General features: G+C 39.6%; 1 protein-coding gene across 1 annotated transcript in view; it reads left to right on the forward strand.

Annotated features, from left to right (window-relative positions):
- Positions 1-611: 611 nt before the first annotated feature.
- PDE1C (phosphodiesterase 1C) overlaps positions 612-24221 on the forward strand; it is a 1091434-nt gene continuing 1067824 nt past the window's right edge. Inside the window, 1 exon segment of the mRNA XM_073630562.1 lies at positions 612-861. Coding sequence (XP_073486663.1) covers positions 777-861 — 85 coding nt within the window. The 5' untranslated portion in view covers positions 612-776.

Below are 24221 nucleotides of genomic sequence, written 5' to 3' on the forward strand. Positions count from 1 at the left end.
TAGTTGCCACTCCAGGACATCCTGGGCACCAAAAAGATGCAGAATATTTATGCTGCACAGATAATTGTGTTGTAAATTGGTTCAGTTTAGTACCCTATGGCTTCATGTGCATGGGCACAAACAAAAGCTAAGGATATATCTGAGTGTCACAAACAGCTTTTCTAGCTATATGCTGATCAATATGTATATAAATATTTTCAAATGTTGCCATAGCTCCTTTTCTCTTTGTAATATCACAGCAATGAGTTTATTTCAGGCTAGATTTGTCTGTTTTCAGTATACATTTCATATTGCACGTCTTCAGCAGTGTTCTGAGTAAGGTAACTACTATACTATCACTTCTTTTAACTCATGTACCCATGACAACAGGTACATGGTAGATAGTTAGGATTTGAACTGGATATAACATTACAGATGTTGAAGCCTAACTATACTTTTGCATCAATTTAAAAAAATCCTAATAAATAAATCAGACACAATGATAGAAGCACATTTTTGACTCATTAAAGTATTATTACTATTAATGACTTTGCATCTCTTTAGCAATTGTTTAACTGTAACACGTCAGTAGTATACCAGTGACAGTCTCAGTGGGAGGAGATAGTGTTGGGTGCTTTTCTCACAGTCACAGCTTTCTCAGCATTAGGAGATGTGTGAAGTCGGGTGTAAGTGCTGCCACAGGCAGATACACAGAGAAGGCTAATAGCTAGCTTTGAATCTCAGCTACCACAAGGAAAGACAAATCCACAGCTAACTAACTACTGATAAAGGGGAAAATGACAGAGCCCAGCAGTAGGAAAGAGGGATTTAAAAAATGCCGGAGTGCCACTTTCAGCATTGATGGTTTTAGCTTTACAATAGGTAAGAAGTTTGCCTTTGCTAGAAATTAAGTGTTTTTTTTTTTTCGAGTAAATGTGTTTTTACGCAGTACTGGTCGTGTGTCATTTACATTTGTAATGTGGGCACTTTCAGTGGTAGCCTGCCAATAATGGCATAGGGCTCCAGGCTCTTCAACTTATTTTGTTATGCTTTTGTTACTACTATGTACTGGAACCTGTTGGAAAATCTGTTGTGTACGTATTATCTTATTATCTTGTTGTAAGTATTATCTGATTATTATTTTGTTGTTGCTTAACTACCACTACCACTCACGCTTACATTTTTTTAATAGAAAATCTGTTTCACAATGGATGATTATCTATTTATTAGTCAGATTGTTTTTTGCAGAAGTTTTGGAAGTTTACAATAAGTTGTAAGTCATTGTTTTTGGCAAAACTAAAAAAAGCTAACAAATTTGTTCCATATGCAGTTATCAAAAATATAAGTACATATAGAGTGCATTCTTTGTGGACTATAATGTTTTATCTTTGAGCTTTGTGGTGTTACATCTATTTTTAAAAATAAAACCTTTTTCAGCATTTAATTAAATTAGACAGATCGCTTCTATGCATGTATTTTTTTTATTAGATACTATGCATGTTCAGGCGTTCCCCGGGTCATAAACATCTGACTAAAGCCTCGTACACACGATCTGATTGTTGGCAGGGAATTGTGTGATGACAAACTGTTGTCCTAAAATCTTACCGTTAGTACGCTCCTTCAGACAATTGTTGTCCAACTTTCGGCCAACAAATGTTGGATGGTAGGCTAGTAAATTTTCGGCGGACAACGTTCTGTTGTCAGATTTTCGTATCATCTGTACACAAGTCTGTCACACAAAAGTTGAAAGTACAAACACGCATGCTCGGAATTAATGCTCACCAAACATAAAATTAGCAGAATTTGCCCAAAGGGTGGCGCTCAAGAGCTGAAATTCCTCATAGTACGTCAGTACGTTCGTGTTTGTTGGCCGACAATTGTGTACCGTTAGTATGCAAAACAAGATCCTGGCACACGCCCTTTGGACAAAAGTCTGACACTCTGTTGGCCAACAATCCAATTGTGTGTACCAGGCTTTACAAATGACTCCTACTTACAAATGGAGGGAGACAACAGAAAGTGTGAGGAAATCTACCCCTAAGGAGGGGAAATTCACTCCTGTAAAGCCCTATACACACTATTAGATTTTCTGCAGATTTTTGTCTTCAGATTTACCAAAACCATGTACTGCAAGGGCCTGCCTGATTGCATACAAATTGAAACTCTTAAGGTTTGACCTCATATTATATGGTTTTGGTAAAGAGATGGGAAAAAGGTACCTCCACTGATGCTTTGTCACCAATCCTTGTTCCCACAACAACCCAAAATTTCCAAAATCCAATTGTCCAATTGTCATAGGGACAGAAAGTGAGGTGAAATCTTCTGAACAGGGGCACAGACAGAAAAACTAATGTTACAGGGGTGTTAACCCTTCCCAATGCTATCCAAAAAACGTAAAAATATTTTTTGGCTGGAGCTACACTTAAAAAATGTACATGTTCCAATTTACAAACAAATTCAACTTAAGAACAAACCTACAGACCCTATCCTGTTTGTAACCCGGGGACCGCATGGTACTTTTTTTTAATGATGTCTTATTAATGCTCTCTTAAGGCCCGTACACACGCTTTGATTTTCGGACGTCAATTGTGTTATGACGACCGATCGTCTGCAAATCTTACCATTAGTACGGTGCTTTCGACAGCCCATTTCACTTTTATGTCAGACAAAAGCTGGACTATAAAATGTAAAATTTTTGTCAGATGTGAACTCAATGTCTGATTTTCGTTTCATTAGTACGGTTTTCGTACAAAAAAAAAATCATAAGAGCAAGACTATGCATGCTCAGAAACAAAAGAATACATACAAAGCTATTCAACACGTTACGTCACTTCTGAGGTTGTATTCTGTCAAACGAAAATTCTCGTATTGTGTCAAACGAAAATTCTCGTATTGTTAGTAACCTCTTTACTTTCGACATGAGACTAGCATGCCACGTAAATCAAAGCGTGTGTACGAGGCTTTAGATTGAGTGCTGTTTGCTCTTAGCTAAAGTTTGGATCTAAGGGAAGTAATTACACCTGCCTCACAGCCACTAAGCTGTTCATGTTTGATTAATTTGGGTGCTGGCATGTGCTGTCAAATCTCTCGTTAAATTGCCCGTTTGCTCTGATTTCTAAGGGCTCATTATATTCTTACAGAGGTGGCAACCTGACTGTTCAGAGACGCAGCTGCCTTGCTTTTCTTCATACTGTAGAACAGCTTTAAATCAAAAACAAATGTATTATTTTATCCATTGATCACTAGGAAATAAATCATTCTCTCACTTTTCTGTAAGAATAGAAGTTAATGCATGTGCACAAACTTGTCTGTACCCATTCCTCTAGGCACACTTCTTTAATGCCTTATTAAATCCATGCATATTTTAATGTACAGTGCAATCTTACTTTAGTTAGATCTAGTCCTTTTTTTTTTTTTTTTTTCAAGCAAAGCAGGACTCTTTCATGCTTTAAGCTAATGAGGTTTCATGCTCTGTTTTCGGCATCCCTCATAGATATTAAATAGGGATCTTTGTAGGGATGTGGAATTTGGTTTGATGGTTTAGCATTATGTGATATACTTTTACAAATGTTCCATCAAAGCTTACAGGATGGCTTGCGTGTAAGCTTGCTTGAGCTCTTTGGGTTTGATGAGCACCATGCACTTCTTGTTACTGCTTTTTTTATGTGACAGGTGAAAGATAAAATAGATGTACAAATTAAACGGTATCTCTCTCTAAACTAGGGGTTGCAATAGTGCCAGAGGGGATAGAAGACATCCTCTCTAATGCTGCGTAGCAATAATGACAGCTGGTGTCCTTTTATGTACTGAATCCACATAGTCTAAAAATGCCGCTGTTACATAACTATTCCATATTTTGTTTAATCACAATTCTGTTGCTTAATTATAGTGTGAATTTAGTGGAAAATATTTATTACATGTTTTCATATAAAACTGTACTCAGGGAGGGAAAGTAAGTTACTTGTTGCTACAATCACTCTGCTACCAGGAATCCTGTAAGACCATAAAAAGCAGGAAGCACCGTTGCATTATTGAATAATCAGCGGAGGAAAACAGCTGCCAATTAGTACAGAAAACCATTTACATTGTAAGGAGTAGTTTGTTACAATTTGTATCACAAATCATTGTTCTGGTTTTTTTTGTGCTTATGTATTATTAAATTTGAGTAGTTTACTGTGAGTGTAAAAAATGACTACTTTTTAGATGTCTAGCTATTTGGATATATAACACTAAAATGGTATTAAACCCCAAAACAAAAACAAAAAAGAATATATAACATTCCAATCTTTAAATGTGGTGGCTGTATTCGTTTTTTTTAGGCTTTTTTTTCCTTTATTTTCACCCGGTCATTTGACTGGTCACTTCCTGTCTTTTGATGTCTCCACTCTGGATAAAGGAGCAACAGAGACACCTTTGGAAAGCAGAAACATCATCCAATGGAGAAGGTAGTGTTAGATGCACTGGGAGAGATTTACTAAAACTGACCAATGTAAGTACTCTTGTCAGTGAAAAGTGGAAGATGGTTTATGTGCCAGTACAAACATTTATGACAATGTTTTATAATGATGTATATCCTTTACAGTGGCGGCTGGTGGTAATTTTTTTTTGGGGGGAGGGGGCAGGAAACAGTGGCAGCCCCCTCTCCCCTGTCGGTCGGTTGGCGGGCGGGTCTGGTGCACTTACCCCATGTATGCAGCGCTTCACCTGCGGCTTCCCTTGCTTGTTGGCTGCGGCGACAGCTTTCCCTTTCTCTGCTTTCCACGGGCATCGGCGGCTTCTATTTCCTCCCTCCTCCTCGATAGCCAATCGGGAGTCTTCTCTTTTCGGCCAATCAGAAAATGGGTCTCAGACCTGCTTCCGATTGGCTGGAATGAAGATCAGTATTACAACAGCGAATATTCATTTGCTGTTGTAACACCGGGGTGGACTCATGGCGTAATGCTCTGCACTCCAAGCCCACACCATTTTGAAGCCTATTAGAGCCTATGGCCGCTGCGATTCAGGTGCCCGGCGTCCTGAAAGGAGCCAGACGCATGAATAGGGGGTGGCTGTGGCGGCCGTGGATAGATTCATGCTATGCATGAATCTATCCATTATTCATATAGGGGGGGATGGCGTTCATAGAGGGGGTGGCACCCGGGTGCCCCTAATGGACAGGCCACCAGTGATTCTTTATATTTTTAGCACCACAGGATCTCCTGATGCTTCCTCTGATGTTCTTATCTGTTACTTTTTTGCATCTTTGTTATTTTTAGACTGTCTTTCTATATATTTGCATGGTCATTTCATCCTGTATAAAGTCTTAAAGAGGAAGCCAAAACAGTATCTGGTGCTATATTAGTACTGTATGGAACGCTGCTACATATTCTTTTAAAAAGTTTTTTATATATTTTTGATACAATAAAAGATGTGAAATTTTAATGTGTATTTGTCCATTCCTGAAAGTGGTAGCACCTTAATTCTTCACACATATGTACACAGAGATCCATGCCGTTCCCACATTGCGTTGCAATTGAACTGTGTTTGCGATCCACTGCAGGTGTCAATACAAAGTTAACAAAACCCCAAAGGGATTGCAAATGCAGTGCCCACACCGAATCGCACACTACAGAACCAACCAGTTTTGCAGAAACACACTACAGTCCATTTAATATGGTTTCCTATGGGTGTAGTCCACATCTGTGCATCTTATGGAAAGAGCCAGAGACTTTTTTCTGGTTTTTGGTTCCATAGACTTCAATGGATCAAAAACGTGAATTGAAAAACACAAAATGCACCTGGAATATGCAAACTGCAATCTGCATAGGTGTGAATCAGGCCTTACTGAGATGCGGTGTTTCTGATACCATTCTTGTCTACTTAATACATGTCTAAACCCTACAACTGCCCCTTTAGCTGGGCAACTTTATTTGTTAAAGGAAGTTGAAAAATATCAGACTTAAAGGAGTTGTAAAGTCAGAAGTTTTTTATCCTAATGCATTCTATGCATTAAGATAAAAAGCCTTCTGTGTGTAGCAGCCCCGCTCAGCCCCCATATGACTTACCTGAGGCCCATCTCTGCCCAGCGATATCCACGAGTCCCTGAGCCATCCGGGACTCTCCCTCCTGATTGTCTGAGACACAGCAGCGGTGCCATTGACTCTCACCGCTGTCAATCGAAGTCAGTCAGCCAATCAGGAGAGAGAGGGGGCGGGGCAGAATGGCAGCTCCGTGTCTGAATGGATACATGGAGCTGCAGATCGGCTCGGGTGCCCCCACAGCAAGCTGCTTGCTGTGGGGGCACTCGACAGGAGGAGGGGCCAGGAGTAGTGAAGAGGGACCCAAGAAGAGGAGGATCCGGGCTGCTCTGTGCAAATCCACTGCAACAGAGCAGGTAAGTAAAACATGTTTGTTATTTTTTTTTAAATAGATTTTACAGCCTAGTACACATGGGCTGAATCCAATAGAAACCGACCGACCTTCGACCCGTGTGTATGGCTGGCATCGGTGGAAGGCTCATGACTTAAAAAGGTCTGCCGACTGTCTCCCGGTCAGCTCCCTGGAGCGCTGTCCAGAGTGTTCTGGTGATGGTGGTGGTGGGGGGTGCGTCCCTATGTCAGTTCTAGCATCAGATTGTTAGTGCAGTGGCTCCGACCTGAACTGTCAGTTTTTTTTGTTGAACAAAAAAAAACCTAGTGGTGTGTACTAGGCTTTACTGGTCAGATCACCAGGGGAAAATAAAGAAAAAAAAAAAAAGAAAGAAAGTAAGAAAACCTAGAAAAACCAATGCAGCCACCACATCTACAAAAAGGGAAGGTACAATAATTTACATTTTTGTTTTGGGGTTTAATTTGGCTTTAATGTGACTCTACATTGGCTGGCAATGTGATATTAGCATTAATGAAGTATTGTAGTGGTTTAGAAGCAAGTGGTAGTGTGGATATAAGGAGGGTGTGTGGCCATTGTGTGGATTTTTCAGCATACTGCAAAATCTTAGTTTGAGCAAGAAACAGTCCCTTTTACTTGTTAAAAACCACAATGTGAATATGGAAAAAAAAATAGTGATTGTTTGGGCGATATTATGGTGATCTTAAAAAAAATCTCAAATCTTTCTCCTGATTAGAAGTTTAGTATGGTACCTGGGGAAGGGTTGAACAATATAAAGATGGGACCATCACAAGCTTTTGTTATTGTTCACATACATTATTCATTTATTGGTAAATCTCTTTGGAATCCAACGAATTGCTTTCTTTTCTCAGTAAGATGAGTGAAAAGAACTAGAGATTGTGCATGCACCACTTCCAATACATCAAGGTGATTCACACAAAAAAAAAAAACAAAGGCAGCAGGTCCCAGCACTACAGGGTGGGGAGATGCCTCCTGCCCTAATGTTGTCAGGGAGACATCTGCCTGACTTTTAAGCCACAGGCTACATCTAATGTGCTTATTTAATTTTAAAACCATTGAAGTGTGGTTGACATAGTCATGTATTGGGATTACTGTCTATTTGTATTAGCTTCCAAAATGTCTTTAAGCAGTCTACTTTCTGCTAATTTATGAATCTTGAAACAACAATTCCCTGAGCTTAAAAAAATTAAGTAGAAAGCAAAGATTCTGATAGACAGTGTAGAGCATTGCACAAATGTTTCATATAAAATGAGCCAATGGTAATGTTCTGCACATTCATTAGTCAATTTCATATGAAGGTATGAAGGAAAGAAGACCCTAGTGCAATATCTGAAGCCAGACTCTGATCTGGAATAACTAATGTATAATACACCCCACACTCTACGGTTAATGTTTATTACCTGTCTTATAGTAATAAGACGCTTATGAAAAAATGCACATCACACTTTGAGAGGTTAATATGGTGGCTGGTAAACAATATGAACATTATTCTGATGGCTAATATATACCGCATATACTAATGCTGATCGCTAGCATGGAAAAGGTTGGTAGCCAGCACATTATGAAATCTCAAAGATCCAGGAGCAGTTTTCAGCAGAATCAGCCATCAAAACTGCAGATTATCCCTGAAATAACTAGATGTCAGTTCTGTTGTGACCTATAGGGGAAAATGAAGGCATAGGATAGGGATATAATGCCTACTTTTGCATATGATGAACAATGGCAACAGTGCAGAGACAACTTCTTATTTTTCTAAGCAACAAGAAAGGTTTATACATGCTGGGGATTATCAAAACCTTATAGAAAAAAATGTAAGATATCCATGTAAGTTTCACAAATGTGACCACTTTAATAGCAAGAGCTAAATGGTTTGATTTGTAAGCTATATATATATATATATATAACAATATATATGAAAGCATATCTTTTAATAGAGATTGTATGTCAGGAGTATCTTAAGAGGAGTAACATAAAAACTGAGAATCACCCATGTACTGTTTTTCATCATTTGAACAACCCACAAGGGACTTCAAGTTCTTGCTATCAGTCAATAAAAACCAATTTCCATTGACTTAGATTGTAACCATTGCACAAAAAATGGTTGTTGTAATAGTCCCATTATTGCCATGATTTATGTAAGGCTACAATCATGGCTCAGTAATAGACCTCAGTTTTCAGTTTGATTTCACTACCCACAGTAAAAAAAAATATGAAGCACAACAATTATTTCAACAACTTTCAAAATTCCAGTGGCTCACTGGGCAGTTCAATTGCTATAGAACACCAATGTCACATTTTAGGCCTGGAGTTTTTGAGCTTTTGGGCCTAGAGTATTTTTCTTTTTTTTTCTTTACTGTTTTATTCATAGATACAAAGCACTTGCATTTCAGCTGGAGTTCCACTTAAAATGTATATTTGCTGTTTCTTTAAGCATTTTTCTTGGTTAGAATGTATTTTGCAATATAATGCCTTGATACAGTATGTAATATGTATTTACTTTAGTCAGGATGAAATCCATTTGTGAATAATATATATATATATATATATATATATATATATATATATATATATATATATATATATATATATATATATAACCTCTGTGATTTAGGCAATAACATATATGTAAATGCTTTTATATTACCTATTATTTTCCAAACAACACTTATTTTCCAAACAGCACTCAAGCAGTATAATCACTGATTTTTGTAGGATTAATATTGGACACAATTGTGTTTTAGTTCTCCATGTGCTAAAATACATATTACCGGCTTCCCGTAGTTTTGTATTTTTGCAGTGCAATTGCCATTATTATTCATACTTGTCTTGCAACTTTGGGTTCATATCCTACAAACTGTAAATTGTGTATGGAGTTGTATAGTATCTCCATTTATGTGCAAGTTTCTTTTAGGTATGGCTCTAGATGTTGCATGGGGGTAGTAAGAAAATTGGACTTAAGTAACTAGTGTATGAAAAGTGTGCTATAAGAACAATAAATATTGTTGCTCATAGCACCCAATCAGAATCATGATGACAGTGGAACATTATTTGCTCAATGTAACCTTTAACCTCTATATAGCTTCTATGATGTAAGTGATGGCAATAGTGCAGGCCTAACCAAGTTCATTACTTTTTTAATTTTATTTTTCTATGTATTTTTTGTTGTATTTTTACAGGTAAATTAAAGAGGCAAATATAATATCAGCCAAAATGACAAAACAGTTCATAAAGTGTCACACTGGGCCATATATAGATGTCTATATTCTTATAGGTTGCATATGCATAGTGACAGAACTGTGCTTATCTTTATTTGTCTGTAGAAGGTGAAAAAAATAACAAGTAATTTAAAGTGTCTGTTAACCCAAAAAATAAATAAATACAGATCCTGGTCCCTTAAAGCAGATTAAACAGCTCAGTGCTTGTGCTGTGTAATCTGCCCCCTCTAAAAAAAAGCTGCCTGAACCTCCAGCTTCCTGTATCCCCTCTCTATACTGACCACGGAAATTAGGGCTACTGAGCCCTGATCACCGTGGTCAGAGTGCATCCCTCCATCATACGCTGCTGTCCCCTCTGCTCTCCTCTCTCCCCCTCACCCTCTCCTTCCTGCCTGTCAGTTCCCTCTCTGTGTCTGTCTCCGGCTGTTCCCGACCCCACCACTATTAATGTAAAAAAAAAAAAAAAAAAAAAGGAAACTGTCACTGCCAGCCCTTCTATTAGAGGCTGGCATAGGACACTATGTAAGTCATTTTAAAAAAAACAAGTGTTTTAAATACCGATTTTGACCTGTCTTCAGGCCGGTCACTTAACTCACGGCCGCTTTACAGCTCCGATGGATGGATACTGCGGGAGGAGATGAGCGGCCACGTGATCTCCCCGGCTGATGTCAGAGGGAGAGCATGGCCCCTCCCGCAGAAGCAATGTATCGGAGCTGTAAAGCGGCCCCGAGTCACGTGACCGGCCTGAAGAGAGCTCAAAATCGGTATTTACAACACTCATTTTTTAAAATGACTTACATAGTGTGCTATGCCAGCCTCTAATAGAGGGCCTGGCGTAGACTTATAAAAATGGCTTAACAAACACTTTAAATTAAGGCTGGGTTCACACATTCTGCAAACACGTCTCACAGCAGGGGGCCCGGTTCCTCCCTGTTCACCGATTGAGGGGCGAATCAGGTCTGAATTTCTGCCTGAATTCGCACCTGAATCAGAACCAAAGACGCACAGGACCCTTTCCGAATGCGGACCACGACCACCCCAGAGCTGTATGAACTAGCTCTATTAAGAGCTGGTCACACTCTGCTGTCATGCGAATTGGATGCGTAGAAACCCACATCCAATTCGCATAAGTGTGAACCCGGTCTAAGAATCTGTTACATGAAAATAAAAATCAATACTCTCTATGAATCCAGTGCAAAAGTGAATAAAGTGTAACTCAATCAGCACAACCTAACCAAATATAGTGAAATACAGAAACAATATATAAAAATAAAAGATGGCTGAATCTGAAAAAACAGCCGAACTGCTGCTCGTACTTATCAGTGTTTCCACAACTCACACCTCAGTCTGTAAATTATATATGTACCAGTGCAGCGCAATTCATTCGTATAACTCCAAAATGTGATGAAATAAGCAATAAAAAATAACATGGAAAAATATAAAAAATAAATGTCTTTCTTCGTCTCTTAAATTAATGTGTATTAAAATGTCTTCCTGTCCATCACCACTGTGTAATACACGTGACAATAAATCTTCCACAAAAAGTGTTCAGTGAATGGAGGATAAGTAAACTCTGACCACTCAGAACTATATCCAGGAGAAGGAGGTGAAATACGGAGATATCTAGAGGAGGAGTGGATAAGGTGTGTTAGACTCTGTAGTGGGGTCTGATGAATGGGGTGAGCGGACACTTCTTATGGAGGTGGTGGTTCACTGAACACTTTTTGTGGAAGATTTAATGTCATGTGTATTACACAGCGGTGATGGACAGGAGGACATTTTTATACACATTGATTTAAAAGACAAAGAGAGACGCTTATTTTTTATGTTTTTCCATCTTATTCTTTATTGCTTATTTCATCATATTTTGGAGTTATATGAATGAATTGTGATGCACTGGTACATATATAATCCCTATGAATCCAGGTAGACTGAATTTACTGCAGGACATACAAGCTGGCAGGAGTAACCATTGCATGTAATGGGCAAACCAGATATTCAACCCATCTAGCTGATGAAACAACTGCAGCAACTAGGGAGAAATGAAGAGACAGTTTACCAACAAATAGGCTGCTGAGAAGGTTAAGCCTCGTACACGCGGTTCGTTTGTCGTGCCGACCGAGCGTCTGATTTTTGTCAAAAGCGCGTGTGCAGGATTTTGTCTAGCATACTATCCGCAAATTGTCGTTCGACAAACACAAACATAGTGACGTACTATGGGAGTATAAAGAGGAAGTTCATTTCTCGAGCGCCACCCTTTGGGCCCCTTCTGCTAATTTTGTGATAGTAGAAGTTTGGTGAGCATTGATTCGCGATTTTCAGATCGTTCCTGATCTTCAAATTACAGTTTGGGAGTAGGCAGTTACATTAATGGAAAATTAACAAGGGACACCGACATAGTTTTATCCCTGAGTTTTTAAGATCAAAGACACTAGTGTTGTGATAACTTCCCCCAAAAAATCAAACAACAACCATAATATTAATATTATTTATATCACTACAAAACAAAAGACTCTTAAAATACGTTTGGCATAACTACATCAGTATCACCAGCAAAGCAGCTTCATTATTATCCCATTAAAGAAGATGAGAATGTGCGCTGCATTTCGACATTTCATCAATTGCCGCGTCACGAATGTTAATTCTAGATCACGAATAGTAGTGTACAAGACCAAACTCTCCCCGGTCGTTCCTTGATTCCGAGCATGCGACTTTTGTGTGACGATTTCTGTACTGACCATCTGAAAATCGGACGTTGAGCTGTCGTTCATCAAAAATTTATTAGTCTGATCATCCAGCTTTTGTCTTACAAAAAATGAAAATCGCATGTCGAAAGGAGCATACTAATGGTAAGAATTTCAGACGACAGGCCGTCAAACGACAATTCCCTTTCCAAAATTCGCATTGTGTGTACGGGCCTTAAGTCTACTCCAATAAAGGTATGCTTTAACATAAAAAGTGACCCTTTGCTGACAGGGTCACTTTAAAATAGGGAAACAGGAACAGTATAGTGCCTGCAGAGTCAGTTGAGCTGATAAGGAGCGCCTCTAATCCAACCTCTTCCATCTACAAGAAGCATCTGCTGAGACTATGCAAGTAAAGCCTCGTACACACGATTGGATTGTTGGCCAACAAAACCGTGGACTTTTGTCCAAAGGGCATTGGCCCAAACTTGTCTTGCATACACATGGCACACAATTGTTGGCCAAAAAATACGAACGTAGTGATGTACTACGTTGTTTTTCAGCTCTTAAGTGCCACCCTTTGGGCTCCTTCTGCTAATTTCGTGTTAATAGAAGTTTGGTGAGTGTTGATTCGTGCTTCTCATTTCGTGCTTTTCATTTTGCGCTTTTCAGTTCGTTTCTGATCGGCCGTTCGTCAACCAGACATGTTGCGGAATCGGAGGAGATAATGTGTTGTTTATTATTGGCCTTGAAGTTATTGCTTTGACATTAATTTTTTTGGCTGAATAATGATTTGATTTGCTATATTTTCTATATTTTTGGATGCATAGAATGCAGTTTTTGGTTAATTTCTATTGGCAGATAGCATGTCTAATTTTATTTGTTTTCTTTTTTTAATGCACAATAAAAAATTGTGTAGAATAATACTTGGCTATGTGTTTTACTTCAAATGACAGTTTGGGAGTAGGCAGTTACATTTTAAAAAATACAATGTAAAATTGACAAGGGACACCAACATAGTTGTATCTTTGATCTTTAAAACTACGGGATAATGGTGTTGTGGTAACTTGCCCCCCCCCCCCAAAAAAAAAAGCATAATAATATTATTCTTGATATTCTTGATATCACTAGAAAAAAAAAAAGCCTTTGAAAATTCATTTGCAATAACTCCATTAGTATCACCAGCAAAGCAGCTTCATTATTATCCCATTAAATAAGAAGAGAATTGTGCGCTGCATTTGGAGATTTCATAATTTGCCACGTCACGAATGTTAATTCTCCATTACAAACGCTAGTTTACAAGACCGACCGCTTCTGGCTCGTCCTTGCTTCCGAGTATGCGTGTTTGTACTTTGGACTTTTGTCCGACGGACTTGTGTACCCACGACAGCAGACATTTGTCGGCGGAAAATTTTAAAACCTGCTATCCAACTTTTGTCCGCGGAAATCCGACAACAATTGTCCAATGGAGCATACACATGGTCGGATTTTCAGCCTGTCATCACACATTTCCCGTCGGAAAATCCGATCGTGTGTACGAGGCTTAAGGCCCCTTTCATACGGGCGGACCATTCAGGGCCACCTGTCAGTTTTTTAGGCGGACCTGGACGGACGCTCCATACAGGTCTATGGAGCGACGGATGTCAGTGGTGACATGTCCGCTGACATCCGACCGGCTCCGATCCGCTAAAGTGTGACGGATGGAAACCCTACTTTTCCATCCGTCTGGTGGATTGGATAAAAATGGACTCTACGGTCCGTCTTCATATGATCCCACATAGAGGAGAGTGGCGCTCTGACAGGTCGGTCTCTGTTCAGTGTTCAAAGACAGACCTGTCATCTGCCTGCTCAGCGGGGATCAACGGAGCAATCCACGCTGAGCAAAGCGGAGCCCGTACATGGACACGTCCGGCTGAAAGGGCCGTAAGATTGAAGTGGAAAGTGGCATATTTTGACAAAGGAGGATGATAGTAACCAGAGACTCTGTGGATTTACTAAAACTGGAGGGGGCAACATTTGGTGTAGCTGTGCATAGTAGCCAATCAGCTTCTAACTTCAGCTTGTTCAGTTAAGCTTTGACAAAAAAATACACAAAATGAAGTTGATTGTTTTTTATGCAGGGCTGTACACTATTTTGTTCTCTTCAGTAAATCAACCCCTATGGCTCACATATGAGTCAGATAAACACAGCATCTCTCTGTATTGTTTTTATCCAGCTGGGAAAAAACCTAACAGTTATGCCTGTTGAAAAAGAAAATTGTATTCCGATAACTCTATGCAGTAAATGCATTTGGTCATAGCATTCAGTACCTTGATCCCTTTATTTCATATGCATTCATTCTTTTCTCTACATTTACACACAGTCTGTTCAGCAAAAGTGACAAGGACGGGGTCAAGGCAATCTGTAAAACTACCAGCGGTGTTTTTTAATGGTCACCTTTTATTTACACGGTTTGAAACTTCGTTAAAGAAAAAGCACTGTTGATTTAAGTTTTTCTAACACTCATAGCTATGTTATATTCTGTAACTATCACTTTTGCTGGACAGCTTGACATAAATATAGAGAAAAATATAAAAAAAACGTAAAATAAAAAGAATGAATATACTGCATACCATTAAGAGAACACGCTTTTTTTTGCAATAGTGTTCTTTTTCAAGGAAACATGATGAATACATTTTTTAATAACTAACCTGTGATTATAGCACTAAATATTAAGTTACAGTGCCTTGAAAAAGTATTCACACCCCTTGAAATTTTCCACATTTTGTCATATTACAACCAAAAACGTAAATGTATTTTATTGGGACAGATAGACCAACACAAAGGGGGTTATTTACAAAAGGCAAATCCACTTTGCACTACAAGTGCTCTTGGTGGTGCAGTTGTTGTAGATCTGAGGGGGACATGCAAGGAAAATAAAAAACAGCATTTTAGCTTGCACATGATTGGATGATAAGATCAGCAGAGCTTCCCCTCATTTTGGTAAATCTGAAGGAAAAAATCTACAGAAAATTGTATAGTGTGTATCCAGCTTTAGGATACCCCTAACTAAAATCTAGCGGAACCAATTGCCTTCAGAAATCATCTAATTAGTAAATAGAGTCCACCTGTGTGTAATTTAATCTCAGTGTAAGCCCTCGTTCACATTGGTCATGCGATTTGACAGGCCAAGTCGCATGAAAAATCGCAGCCTATTGCCGGCAATGGCACCGTTCCAATCAGTGCAACGCTGATTTTGCGGCACCGCACCCATTTGCAAAAGGGGTTCCTGTGCTACTTTTGACAATTTTGGGTCCGACTTCAATAGACATCTGTGCATGAAGCCACACAGATGTCTTTTCAAGTAGTGCCTGAAATCACGCTGACCTGCTACTTTGAAATGGTGCTACTTCACTTGAAGTAGGATGATTTGATTTCAAAGTAGCATCAATGTGAACCAGGGCTAAATACAGCTTTTCTGTGAGGCCCCAGAGGTTTGTTAGTGAACCTTAGTGAACAAACAGCATCATGAAGGCCAAGGAACACACCAGACAGGTTAGGGATAAAGTTGTGGAGAAGTTTAACTACTTACGGACCGACCGGCGGCTGTTTGACGTTGAATACCGTGGTTATGGCAGCAGATAGCTGCCATAACCCCGGTAACTTTATAAACAGCGTGCAGTACGCTTTCAGATAAAAGTGATCTCCAGGTTGGATTTGCCGCAAGATCACTTTTATCGGCGGCGGGAGAGGTGCTCCCTCTCCCGACGCTTCCCGGTGGTCTCAGTTGGAGACGATCGGGTCCTTTCCCCTCTGAGGCATGGAAATGAGTGAGAGAAAGATGGCCCCCACTCAGCTCCATACCATTGGATGACAGAAGCGACGTCAAACATCACTTCCGCCCAATGGTCTTAAAGGAGAATTTTTTTTTTTACTGAATTTTTTTTTTTTTTTAATGTTTTTAAGTGTAAATGTTTGATCTGAGGTCTTTTTGACCCCAGATCTCACATGTAAGAGGTCCTGTCATGCTTTTTTCTATTACAAGGGATGTTTACATTCCTTGTAATATGAATAAAAGTGACCCAAACATTTTAAAAAAAAAAAGACAGTGCAAAAATTAAAAGTAAAATAAAGAAGAAAAAAAAGAAATTTAAAGCGACCCTTCCTGCCGAGCTTGCGCGGCAGGACGGAAGTACGCATACGTAAGTCATGCCCGCATATGAAAACGATGTTCAAACCACACATGTGAGGTATCGCTACGATCGTTAGCGCAAGAGCAATAATTCTAGCCCAAGATCTCCTCTATAAATCAAAATTGGTAACCTGTAGACATTTTTAAACCTCTCCTATGGAGATTTTTAAGGGTCAAAACTTGTCGCCATTCCACGAGCGGGCGCAATTTTGAAGCTTGATATGTTGGGTATCAATTTACTTAGCGTAACATTATCTTTAACAATATAGAAAACAATGTGGCTAACTTTACTGATGTCTTATTTTTTAATTTAAAAAAGAGTATTTTTTCCCAAAAAAATGCGTTTGTAAAACAGCTATGCAAATATGGTGTGACATAAAGTATTGCAACGACCACCATTTTTTCTCTAGGGTGTCTGAAAAAGTATATATATGATGTCTGGTCCTTAAGTGGTTAAAGCAGCATTAGGTTATAAAAAAAATCCTAAGTTTTGAACATCTCACGGAGCACTGTTCAATCCATCATCCGAAAATGAAAAGAATATGGCACAACTGCAAACCTACCAAGACATGGCCGTTCACCTAAACTGACAGGCTGGGCAAGGAGAGCGCTAACCACTTCAGCCCTGGAAGAATTTGCCCCCTTAATGCCCAGGCCATTTTTTGCGATACTGCACTGCATCGCTTTAACTGTGGTCGTGCGACATTGTACATAAAAAAAAAATGTACGTCCTTTTTTTCACACAAATAGAGATTTCTTTTGGTGGTATTTGATCACCTCTGCGATTTTTATTTTTTGCACTATAAACAAAAAAAGAGCGACAATTTTGAAAAAAAAAACACTATTTTTTACTTTTTGCTATAGTAAATATCCCCAAATTAAAAAAAAAAAAACACATTTATTCATCAGTTTAGGCCAATATGTATTCTTCTTTATGTTTTTGGTAAAAAAAATCACAATAAGCGTATATTGATTGGTTTGTGCAAAAGTTACAGCGTCTACAAAATTGGGGATAGATTTATGCCATTTTTATTATTTATTTATTTTTTACTAGTAATGGCGGCGATCTGCAATTTTTAGCAGGACTACTACATTGCGGCGGACAGATCAGACAGTTTTGGCACTTTTTTGGACCATTGACATTTATACAGCGATCAGTGCTATAAAAATGCACTGATTACTGTGTAAATGTCACTGGCAGGGAAGAGGTTAAACACTAGGGTGCGATCAAGGGGTTAAATGTATTCCCTGCTAGGTGTTTCTAACTGTGGAGGGATGGGACTCACTGGAAGAGGAGACCGATCGCTGTTGCTAATCTTTAGGAGCAGGCGATCTGTCTCTCCTCCCCTGATAGAAACAGGATTTGTGTGTTTACACACACAGATCCCCATTCTGGCTCTCGTGCCCGCGACCGCAGGTGGCCGGCGGGCATCACGACCGCCGGCCACACGCATCAGTTCCCCCGCCGTGCAGTGGGTATGCGCCTGCCGCCTACTAAGGCTCTTAAAAGAGCCAATGTACCTGTACACCGGTTTGTGCAGGGCTGCCATTCTGCCGCAGTATATGTATGTGAGCCAGTCCAGAAGTTGTTAATCAAAGAAGCAGCCAAGAGGCCCATAGTAATTCTGAAGGACCTGCAGAGGTCCACAGCTCAGGTCGGAGAATCTGTCCACAGGACAACTCTAAAGCTGGATACACACTATACAGTTTTCTGTAGATTTTTTACTTCAGATTTACCAAAACCATATAATATGAGGTCAAACCTTTAGATTTACTAAAACCATGTAGTGCAAGGGCCTGCCTGATTGCATACAAATTGAAACTCTTAAGGAAATCAGATAACAAAAGTTGTATAGTGTGTATGGGGTCTTAGTCGTGCATTCCACAAATCTGGGCTTTGGAAGAGTGTCAAGAAAAAAGCCATTGTTGAAAGAAAGCCATAACAAGTCATGTTTGCAGTCTGCGAGAACCCATGTGGCAGAAGGTGCTCTGATCAGATAAAACCAAAATGTAACTTTTTGGCCTCAAAGCAAAACGCTATGTGTGGCGGAAAACTAGCACTGCACATCACCCTGAACACACCATCTCCACCGTGAAACATGGTGATGGCAGCATCATGTTGTGGGGATGCTTCTCTTCAGCAGAGACAGGAAAGTTGGTCAGAGTTGATGGGAAGATGGATGGAGCCAAATACAGGGCAAATCTTAGAAGAAAACTTGTTAGAGTCTGCAAAAGACTTGAGACTGGGGCAGAGGTTCACCTTCCAGCAGAACAATGACCCCAAACATACAGCCAGAGCTACAATGGAATGGTTTAGATCAAAGCATATTCATGTGTTAGAATAGCCCAGTCAAAGTCCAGACCTAAATCTAATTGAGAATCTGAGGCAAGACTTGAAAATTGCTGTTCACAGACGCTCTCCATCCAATCTGGCAGAGCTTGAGCTATTTTGCAAAGAAGAATGGGCAGAAATGTCACTCTAGATGTGCGAAGCTGGTAGAGACATACCCAAAAAGACTGACATACATGTGTGGCGCAAATCTGTGGTGGATCCTGCTGCATTAAAAGTCTATGTAGTCCTTGTAGTTCCACAGCTGTGCGCTATGGCAAACAAGAGAGGGGAGAGTAAAGGAAGTCCAATGTGTCAGGGCCAGCCTTAGACAGGGAAGCAGAAGCAATCTCCAGGATATGTAAGAAAAGAAAAGAATGCAGGCACCTCTGAGTGTGGACTGTTACATCTATAGTAAGCAACAAAAGTAAAACTTTTTAACTTTTTAATACTCAATGACAGGCACATCTTTAACCTCCCTGGCTGTATGATTATGTCAGATTTTTGCATCTCAAAGTGGTACATTGATCTACATAGAAATTTGGCATTTTATATTGTAGGCCTGTAATTCTTAGGAATTACTCACTTAAATCTGTCCAAACAAGAGTCTAGTAGGCATCCTGGGTATGATAAAGTTTGAAACACAAAATCATAAATTATAATATAATAAATAGCTATAAATAATTATCAAAAACAATCATATTATAATAATAAAATGTATTCAATGATGTAATCAAATCAAAAACACTGAGATTTGCTCAATTGCAGAATTGTTGCTGTCATCACTTTCAGTGTTTGATGACGAATTTTCCTACGAATCACTATCGCTCAATTCTGCAAGTATTCTAATTTACCATCGCTGTTTTCTAGCTGGTCTAAAACTACTTTTGACATAAAGGGACACTTTTTGGTTGCCATGGACAATCTCAAGTTTCCGGCAGTTTCAGGCAGAAAGAACAGTATATATAATATAAAACTGCATGCAGGGTAATGGACAAAGCATTAGGGACAAAAGGGATGTGAAATGATTTTATACAGTACACTGTAATCTGTAAGATTACAGTGTACTGTATGTGTTATGTATTTTTCACTATTTTGAATTTGCCGCCGGGTTCCGCCTCCCATGCGTGGCAACACTCACAGGGAATGGAGCCTGGCACAGTAATATATCGGGTGGAGTACACAACCCACAGACACATCGCAGGATCCTGGGGACAAGGTAAGTAACTCTGCCTGGATCCTGCAATGCAATCCCGAGTGTGGCTCGGGGTTACCGCTTTTGATAATGAAAATTCACCCCGAGCCACACATGGAATTACCACCAAGGAGGTTAATGTGTATAGTCTAATGATGCATACATGGCACTGTTTCACAGAAAGAGTCATCCTTGCTGCTCTGACGGCTGTCCTGACCGGCAAGATTGTGCTGTGTAGGAGGAAAGCCAAGAGAGAGGGGTGGAATGCTCTCTGGGCCGCGGCACTGGCCAGGATGACATCATTGGTGTGTTTGCAATGCATTTCCAAGCAGGCGCACCCTGGTGGTGGGAGGAATGCGCGCTCCTTTCTCAAGCCTTGGCCAGGGTGCGCCCGCTCAGAAACGCATTGCAAACACGCCAGTGATGTCATCCCGACCAGCACTGCGGTCCAGAGAGCATTCCACCCCTCTCTCTTGGCTTTCCTCCTACACACCACCATCTTGCCGGCCAGGACAGCCGACAGAGCAGCCAGGACGACTCTTCCTGCGTACCAGTGCCATGGATGCATCACTGAACCATATACATTAAAAATGTGCCATTGAGTATTAAAAAGTGAGCTTTTACTATTGTGGTTTACTATATACTATATATATGTAACAGTCCACACACAGAGGCGCCTGCATTCTTTTCTTCTCTTACCCAAAAAGATTTGCAGCTGTAATTTCAGAAAAAGGTGGTTCTACAAAGTATTGACTATTTATTTGTAAAAAAAATTTGAAAACCATTTATCATTTTCCTTCCATTTCACAATTATGTGCCACTTTGTGTTGGTCTATCACATAAAATCCCAATAAAATATATTTCTGTTTTTGCTTGTAACAAATTAACAAATAGTGGAAAATTTCAAGGGTTATGAATACTTTTTCAAGGCACTATATAGATTACTTTAAAGAAGTGTAAAACTTACACGGCAAATTTTAACTGAACAAGAAGACAAGTGCCCTCAAAGCATCAAAAGAGAATACTTTACTTCAACTCTTAAATTAGAACTTTGTTTCTGTTTTGTGTGGTTCTCCAAGAAACAGGTGGCAATGAATTGTACATTGCTTAGCAACACTCATACTTCTTTGTCTTGCTTATGAGATTAGGAAGAGTTTGGATGTCAAATTAATGAACGTGTTTTAGAAAGTGTAGAAATCATAGTGTATAATTTAGGGATAAAACACTCAATGTCAATCCTTTGAGGTTCTTTTAAAGGAAACTCTGACCTTGCTTAAAATAAAGTCCTAAAGTGGCTGTAAACCCTCACATATACCCAGTGAAGTGATTAGCCTCAGATGATACACAGAGATGAAACAAATCCTCCTACATACAGTATTTCACAAAAGTGAGTACACCCCTCATATTTTTGTAAATCTTCTGTTATAAATTTTTATGTGACAACACTGAAGAAATGACACTTTGCTACAATGTAAAGTAGTGAATGTACAGCTTGTATAACAGTGTAAATTTGCTGTCCCCTCAAAATAACTCAACACAGCCATTAATGTCTAAACCTCTGGCAACAAAAGTGAGTACACCTCTAAGTGAAAATGTCCAAATTGGGCCCAATAAGTCATCCCCCCCCCCCCCCCCCCGGTGTTATGTGACTGAGGATCTGAAAAAAAGAAGTGTTGCTCTACAAAAAGATGGCCCAAAGAGGTTGAAGAGGTGGGGGATCAGCCTGTCAGTGCTCAGACCATACGCCACACGCTGCATCAAATTGGTCTGCATGGCTGTCGTCCCAGAAAGAAGCCTCTTCTTCAGATGATGCACAAGAAAGCCTGAAAACATTTTCCTGAAGACAAGCAGACTAAGGACATGGATTACTGGAACCATGTCCTGTGGTCTGATGAGACCAAGATAAACGTATTTGGTTCAGATGGTGTCAAGCGTGTGTGGCAGCAACAAGGTGAGGAATACAAAGACAAGTGTGTCTTGCCTACAGTCAAGAATGGTGGTGGGAGTGTCATGGTCTGGGGTTGCATGAGTGCTGCCAGCACTGGGGAGCTACAGTTCACTGAGGGAACCATAAATGCCAACATGTACTGTGACATACTGAAGCAGAGCATGATCCCCCTCCCTTCGGAGACTGGGCTGCAGGGCAATATTCCAACATAATAACAACCCCAAACACACCTCCAAGACGATCACCACCTTGCTAAAGGAGCTAAGGGTAAAGGTAATGGACTGGCCAAGCATGCATCCAGACCTAAACCCTACTGAGCCTCTGTGGAGCATCCTCAAATGGAGGGTGGAGGAGCGCAAGGTCTCTAACATCCACTAGCTCTGTGATGTCGTCATGGAGGAGTGGAAGAGGACTCCAGTAGAAACCTGTGAAGCTCTGGTAAACTCAATGCCCAAGAGGGTTAAGGCAGTGCTGGAAAATAATGGTGGCCACACAAAATATTGACACTTTGTGCCCAATTTGGACATTTTCACTTTTGTTGCCAGTGGCTGTGTGTTGAGTTATTTTGAGGGGACAGCAAATATACACTGCTATACAAGCTGTACACTCACTACTTTATATTGTAGCAAAGTGTCATTTCTTCAGTGTTGTCACATGAAAAGATATAATAAAATAATTACACAAAAATGTGAGGGATGTACTCACTTTTGTGAGATAATATAGGTCTTACTTGTTTATCTGCAGTCTTCTAGTCCCTACGCCCCTTTAAAAGGGAAGATTGTATTAAAAATCTTTCTTCATCTGTCAGAAGCACAGAGGAGGGGGCAGAGAGACTGCAGTTTTAGTGTGTGAGAGCTTATTGGAGGAAAGGAGCACACCCCCTCCACACAGCAGAAGAACTGTGTTGTAAATAGACAAGCTCCGTTCTGAGCTCTCCCTCCCCCTCCCTCCTGGTCCAAATTTATCCCAGGAAAACTTCTCAGAGGTGACTCATGCTGATAACAGAGGAATGAAGCACCAGAGAGAAACGACACTTAGAGCTTTGCAGAGTGATAAGTAAACACTACAGATATACAGTATGTGCTTTCCTCAGATTCCATGACTGTGGTTTTTCAACCACTTTTCAACCACTTTCTTTTTTTTATTTTAAATAGACTGGGGGAAGATTAAAGCTTCTGACATGTATTTATACTTATCTGTGACACCACTGGGGAGGTTTTTTCTCATTGTATGTCTCTAAGACACCAGGAAAATATATAAAAATAATATTTTACTGAAAAAATTACTTTTCTTGGTGTCTATGTTCCATTGAAGACTCTTCCCTTGACTTCCTTTTCTTCTAGCCCCCTATAACCAGGGCAGGAGGTGAAAGAAGATATCCCTTTTTTAATTGTAGCAATAAAAACTTGACAGGGGTTCTCCACACTATCCAAAAAAGGTTTAGGCTGGAATTTAATACTGTACACTGCCAAGTAGATTAAGAATACTTAATAATTACCCTTTGGGATTTAATAAAGATACAATTACATTCAACAACACAAAAATCACAATAACAAAGCACAATGATAATACTATTTCAAATAACAGCAATTAATATCACATAAAGCTAAGTTAATATCGTACTGTAATCAACCATGTCATCCAATGAAATACTATAGAATAGAATAAATAACATAGATTGAAAAAAATAACAGAAAATCAAACTACCAACATGCAAATTACACCACTTCTAACATGACCCAAACATCATTACACAAAGGTAATCTAATACCAACATAATATAAAAACGACATAAAAATCTGGATCATAAACCAGATTAAATCCTCACATCCAGCACTCACAGTGAAGAAATATATAATTTGATGGTCACGGGCAAAAATTATTTCCTGTGTCACTCTGTGGTGCATTGTGATTGTAACAATCTATCACTGAAGGTACTCCTGAGACTGACCAGTGTACTGTGGAAAGGGTGGAAGGAGTTGTTCAAGATTGAACATACTTTGGATAACATTCTCCTCTACAACACTGTTGTTAAAGACTCCAATCCATCAACATCACTGGCCTTGCAAATCAGTTTATTGAGTCTGTTGGTGTCGGCTATCCTAAGTCTGCTTCCCCAGCATGCAACCCCATACAGGAGAGCACTGGCCACCACAGACTCATAAAACATGAATGCAAGATTGAATTGTACTCCGGATATAGGCACATCTGACTACAGGACTGGATTTCACCACGCCTCTGAGTTATCACCCAGCAAATTTAAATATCAGTTTTATTCACATTCAAAGATGCTTCATTTCTATATGTATGTA

This window comes from Aquarana catesbeiana, linkage group LG05 (assembly GCF_042186555.1).
Source record: "Aquarana catesbeiana isolate 2022-GZ linkage group LG05, ASM4218655v1, whole genome shotgun sequence".
Taxonomy (NCBI): domain Eukaryota; kingdom Metazoa; phylum Chordata; class Amphibia; order Anura; family Ranidae; genus Aquarana; species Aquarana catesbeiana.